General features: G+C 41.9%; 1 protein-coding gene and 1 pseudogene across 2 annotated transcripts in view; one reads left to right on the top strand and one right to left on the bottom strand.

Annotated features, from left to right (window-relative positions):
• Positions 1-2,006: 2,006 nt before the first annotated feature.
• LOC106634567 (large ribosomal subunit protein eL39-like) lies at positions 2,007-2,301 on the bottom strand (annotated as a pseudogene).
• Positions 2,302-2,451: 150 nt separating this feature from the next.
• Positions 2,452-6,000, top strand: part of PP2D1 (protein phosphatase 2C like domain containing 1) — a 27,677-nt gene continuing 24,128 nt past the window's right edge. Inside the window, exon 1 of one of the 2 annotated variants that reach the window (XM_055109559.1) lies at positions 2,452-2,703. In XM_055109559.1, the coding sequence (XP_054965534.1) occupies positions 2,681-2,703 (23 nt within the window). In that variant the 5' untranslated portion in view covers positions 2,452-2,680. The remainder of the gene's footprint in view (positions 2,704-6,000) is intronic. The other variant, XM_003826180.5, reaches the window with a different exon arrangement.

Genomic DNA, 6,000 nt, shown 5'->3' with positions numbered 1-6,000 from the left:
AATCCCAGGACTTTGGGAGGCCGAGGAGGGTGGATCACCTGAGGTCAGGAGTTCGAGACCAGCCTGGCCAACAAGGTGAAACCCTGTCTCTACTAAAAATACAAAATCAGCCTGGTGTGGTGGCAAGCGCCTGTATTCCCAGCTACTCGTAAGGCTGAGGCAGGAGAACTGCTTGAACCCAGGAGGCAGAAGTTGCAGTGAGCCGAGATTGTGCCACTGCACTCCAGCCTGGCGACAGAGTGAGAATACATCTCAACAAAAAAGACAGAGCGAGAGAGAGAGATCTGACAGGTCTTGGTGATCAATTTCATATATCCTGAAAAGGAGGATGGGGTGATGTTGGTCTCTGTATTAGCTAGGGTTCAGTCAGTAAAGCAGAACCCTAGGCATTGTGGAAAAAAGGATTTATTGTTAAAATTAGTTTGTGGGAGAAGCTGGTCAACTAAACATCTGGGAAGAGGAGATGGGGCATCAGGGAAGTCCCCAGCCAGTCAGTCTGAGAAGCCAGGGACATCCAGATGCCCAAGTTGGACCATGAAGGAGAAGCTGATGGGGAAGGCTAGAGGAAATGTTTGCTTCTGTGGGCCCAAAGACAGGTGCCAGCTAATAGGCCTGGGGCTGCTATTGGTCAGCAAGACCTGGAGCTGGAGGAAAAGCTGGAGGCCGAGTAGTGGGGAACAAAGGACAAGCAGAAACCTGCTAGGCACTTCAGCATCTGTGGGTGAACTCATTGGATGATGATAGCATTCCAATATAAACCCCTAAGTTTTAAATATTAAGATTCCCTTCTTGGCCAAATTTAACCTGGAACCACACAAGAAAAGGGATTCTCTGAGACGTTCCAGTTAAACTAAGTTGATGATCAAAGAAGATTCTGGAGGGAAGGTTAGTGAGTTCTATTTTGAACATGTTGACTTTGATACCCCTTCAGGGAGACACCTAGTTGACAGTTGGGCTTGTCCAAACTTCTTCAGCATTCAGGCAACCTGCTCTAGGACTCTTGTTCTAACTCAGCCTTGGGGTAAGGGAGTGGCATGCAGCTGTGGATTAAACATTTGGGAACTAAAGATATTAGTCAGGAGTGAAGGCAGGGGAAAGAGTGAAGGCAGTCCAGTCAAGATCTACAACTCTCAGGCAGTTAATTGAGACAGCAAGATGGGGTGGGCAGGCTCTACAGAGCAGATAGAGGAGGTGTCCTAGAGAGATGGCCTGAGGTGCTGTAACACTGGGTGGGAAGACATCCCATCTGTACAGTAAGGATAGTCTCCTAAAATGGCTATTTGAAAGTGCCACAAGTTATAAAAATAATTGACAGTCACTCCTTTTACATTTTCATTTCTACTACATAGGCATAAGACAGTTTATTTATTTATTTTAAAGACAGGGTCTCGCTCTGTCACCCAGGCTGGAGTGGAATGGCACAATCATAGTTGACTGCAGCTGACTGCCTCAAACTCCTGGGCTCATGTGACTCTCCTGCCTCCGTCTCCTGAGTAGCTAGGACTACAGGTGTGTGCCACAATGCTCAGCTAATTTTTCTTTCCTTTCTTCTTTTTTTTTTTTTTGTTGAAGCGATGGGGTCTCGATATGCTGCCCAGGCTGGTCTTGAACTCCAGGCCTCAAGCAATCCTCCTGTCTTGGCCTCCCAAAGTGCTGGGATTACAGACATGAGCCCCTGCATCCAGCAGTAAGACAGTATATATATATATATATATATATATATATACACACACACTGTATATATATATATACTGTATATATATACACATATATGTATATATGTGTGTATATATATACTGTATATATACACACATATATGTATATATGTGTGTATATATATACTGTCTATATATATACACTATATATACTGTCTATGTATATATAGTCTATATATATACATATATATGTGTGTGTGTGTATATATATATATATATATATATATGCAGAGAGAGAAACGAAAGACCTCACATATTTATTACTGAACCCAGCCAACCAGTGCCTTCATAGCACACACAGAAAGAAAAAATATAGTCCCAGTGAAACATGTCCAATTGTCCAGATAGTGGTAACATTTTCAGCTTGATATGGTAAGGTGGTCGTGACCTTCACACAACATAAATATGTGCGCCATCTCATGTGGAATTCCTTATAGACCCAGCTTGGTTCTTCTCCAATGTCTCCTTTTGAAGTTCTACTGATTTTATTACCAGTTTTCATCCAAATCCACTGGGGAATGGGACAATTTTGCTTTTGTTTCTTGGCCAGGAAACGCTTAATCCTGAAGGTTTTGTGAGAAGACATGGCGAGAAGCAGAGTCAAGCACACACCATGATGGCGGAGAAAGGAAGAGTAAGACAGTATATTTAACAAATGCTCCTTCTTTCAGAAATTCCAAAGTTTACTTCATACAACTTGTGATGTTATTGCTTCACAGTCCTTCTGAATCATAAAGTGAGTTCTGACTGAGGTTCCAGGTGATGTAGTGAACATTCCACACAGGGAGCTCTACCATCAAGTCAGGGGAATGCCCACCACCGCTATCATCACCATCACCACTACTTCTGCCACGGCCATCACATTCACCTCTACCTCCACCATCACCATCACTACTCAAGTTGGAGAAATAGAGGCCAGGGGAAGGGGATAAAGGGAGGGCAAAGAAAGGTAATTCCAAAGGAACATGAGCACCAATAATGCTTTAAGGTAAACTTTCTTAAATCTTTTTTGGATAATACGTATAGCCAATGAGTAATTATATCTACAGTATTTTTTTCTTCCACTTTCTTAATTATCAGATGAAACCTTGGCTTCCTGTTAAACTGTGTACATTGAAGAGTGATATATCCCTCTGCCTTATACAAAAGAGGAATTCCATTCCTCTCTATGCTCTTACTCTGATGTCTTTATAGTTAATTAATTAATTAATTAACTTATTTTATTTATTTATTTATTTTGAGACAGAGTCTCGTTCTGTTGCCCAGGCTGGAGTGCAATGGCGCAATCTCGGCTCACTGCAAACTCTGCTTCCCGGGTTCAAGTGATTCTCGCACCTCAGCCTCCCGAGTAGCTGGGACTGCAGGCGGCTGCCACCATGCCCGGCTAATTTTTGTATTTTTAGTAGAGACAGGGTTTCACTATGTTGGCCAGGCTGGTCTCGAATTCCTGACCTCAAGTGATAGGCCCGCCTCAGCCTCCCAAAGTGCTGGGATTATAGGCATGAGCCACTGTGCCCGGCCTATTTAATTTGTTATTATGAATGAACGAACATATGAATGATGCAATACATTCTAAGAATGGCCCACGTGTGATAGAGCTGTATTATGGCTGTCCCCGGCGTATGGAAAAATGAAGTTCTGATACAAGTAATTGACTTCAGATCAAAACACACTGTTGCGGTGCTTTATATATTGTCCCAATAGTCCATCAAGGCTCATAAAACTACATCCTTTACATGAATATTACCAAAAAATAGCAATTAAAATATTTTTATATATTTTGGCCAAAAGCACTCAAAGGCCTTGACAGACCCAGTTTCTTCCCCTACTTCTCTGCTTACCTGTCCATTTCTTTTGCTGGGTCCTCTTGCTCCTTCTGCCGGCTAACTGATCATTCTCTTGGATATTGCCTTGGACCCCTTGCTAATATGTCTCAGCTGTGAGGTTTCCTAGGTCATTTTCTTAGGTCTCATCACACCATTCCTAGCCAGATGAAGGGCTAGGTTCCCGGTTGGGCACAATAATGGGGCTTTGTCCTTGGCTCCACCTGACCTGTTTCATTCTGTTATTAATGACCTGGATGAGCATATGGACAGCACTGCAAACTTTTTCCCTCATAGCTTCAAGGGCAGGGTGCATCCTCATCCATCTGTGCATCTCAGCACCTTGCATGGTAGCTGGCCTATTGTAGGTATTTTTTATTTTTATATATTTATTTATTTATTCATTTATTCTGAGATGGAGTTTCGCTCTTGTTGCCCAGGCTGGAGTGCAATGGCATGATCTTGGCTCACTGCAACCTCCGCCCCTGGGTTCAAGCAATTCTCCTGCCTCAGCCTCCCCAGTAGCTGGGATTACAGTCATGCACCACCATGCCCGGCTAATTTTGTATTTTTTTAGTACAGATGGGGTTTCTCTATATCGGTCAGGCTAGTCTCGAACTCCCGACCTCAGGTGATCCGCCTGCCTCGGCCTCCCAAAGTGCTGGAATTACAGCATGAGCCACTGCGCCTGGCCTATTGTAGGTATTGAAGAAGTGATTGGATTAGACTGTTGAGACTGAAGTATTTATGGGTGAGTTGATATGATTTGGAGATTGGCATTAAAATACTCCAGCAAAAATTGTGATAAAATTAAATAACAGGCTGGGCACAGTGGCTCACACCTGTAAATCGGCACTTTGGGAGGCTGAGGTGGGCAGATCACTTGAGGTCAGGAGTTCAAGACCAGCCTGGCCAACATGGTGAAACCCAGTCTCTACTGAAAATACAAAAATCAGCTAAGCATGGTGGCAGGCACCTGTAGTCCCAGCTACTCAGGAGGCTGAGGCAGAAGAATTGCTTGAACTCGGGAGGCAGATGTCAGTGAGCCGAGATAGCGCCACTGCACTCCAGCCTGGGTGACAGAGCAAGACTCCACCTCAAATAAAATAAAATAACATAAAATAAGGTGGATGGGGATATAGATGAAACAGGAGTAAAAAAATATTGATGACAGTCGAAGCTAGTGATGAGTGTATGGGGACTTATTATACTCTATTTTGGTGTAATTTTTAAATTTTCCATTAAAAAAGGAAAAAAAAATCGTTGGTGAGGGAAAGCCATGAAGGCTTCCCAAAATTCAATAGTTCTAGAGGTATTTATAATGTGGACATTTGTAAATAAAATTTTACTACAGGGATAAGTAGCTGTATCCAATACAGTTGTACGCTTCATGGAATTAAACACAAATAAAGTGGCAAAACATTTCAAATTTATCAGAGTTTGCTTGCTTCTTTAATTTTTATTTATATTGCCACGTGTAAATCATGTATGAAGGTTGCTAAAGCCCTTTTGCCTATCACATAGTGCACTATTATTTATCGTTTATCATAGAAGGCTTTCCTTCCTAGAAGTGATTTTTGCATAATTTACAGGATTCAAATTCTACTGGCTAGCATCTTAAAGATATTTACCCTGTTTTCTATGGACATTACATTATTTTCCATTCATTTTTAATTTACATGTATTTCTTCTAATTGTTTTATTTATACAGCTCACATTTTATTTTTAATTTAATATACTTTTTGTATTTTTTTGAGACAGGGTCTCAGTCTGTCACCCAGGCTAGAGTATTGTGGCACTGTCATAGCTCACTGAAACCTCAAAATCCTGGGCTCAAGCAATTCTCCCCGCTCATTCGCCAAGTAGCTGGGACTACAGGTGTGCACCACTATGCCCAGTTAATTTTTAAGTTTTTTGTAGAGAAGGGGTTTCACTATGTTGCCCAGGCTGGTCCCCAACTCCTGGCCTCAAGCAGCCCTCTTACCTCAGCCCCCCAAAGTGTTGAGACTACAGGTGTGAGCCACTGCACCTGGCCAAGTTCATTTTCTCTTAAACCATGTAACATAGCTGTAACTAAGTGATGATATAAACAACTTACCACAACATCTTAGTAAATATGCATTACACAGTTCTCAAATACAGGTCGTTAAAACAATCCTCTCCCATCGATCTGATTGTTTCTTAGTTAATTTTACATAGAACACATTTCTCCCTAGGCATTGTAATTTCATGCCTTTATGTAATGTATTTTTATCTGGCATAGTTCTCAGTGTCCTTTTCACTTAGGGCAGAATGAGCAGGCTTTTTTTTCAGTGTCCCCTAGGTACCACCAACTCTTTCACCATTTACCTCATTTGAGGCTAAAAGCAACCTTGTGCATTTTACAGATAAGAAAGCAGATGCTCAGAGAGATTAAATGACTTGATTGAGGTTATACAGTTAGTAAATGAATTTTTTTTGTT

The sequence above is a fragment of the Pan paniscus genome, chromosome 2 (assembly GCF_029289425.2).
Source record: "Pan paniscus chromosome 2, NHGRI_mPanPan1-v2.0_pri, whole genome shotgun sequence".
NCBI lineage: Eukaryota > Metazoa > Chordata > Mammalia > Primates > Hominidae > Pan > Pan paniscus.
This window is presented reverse-complemented; position numbering and strand designations above follow the sequence as displayed.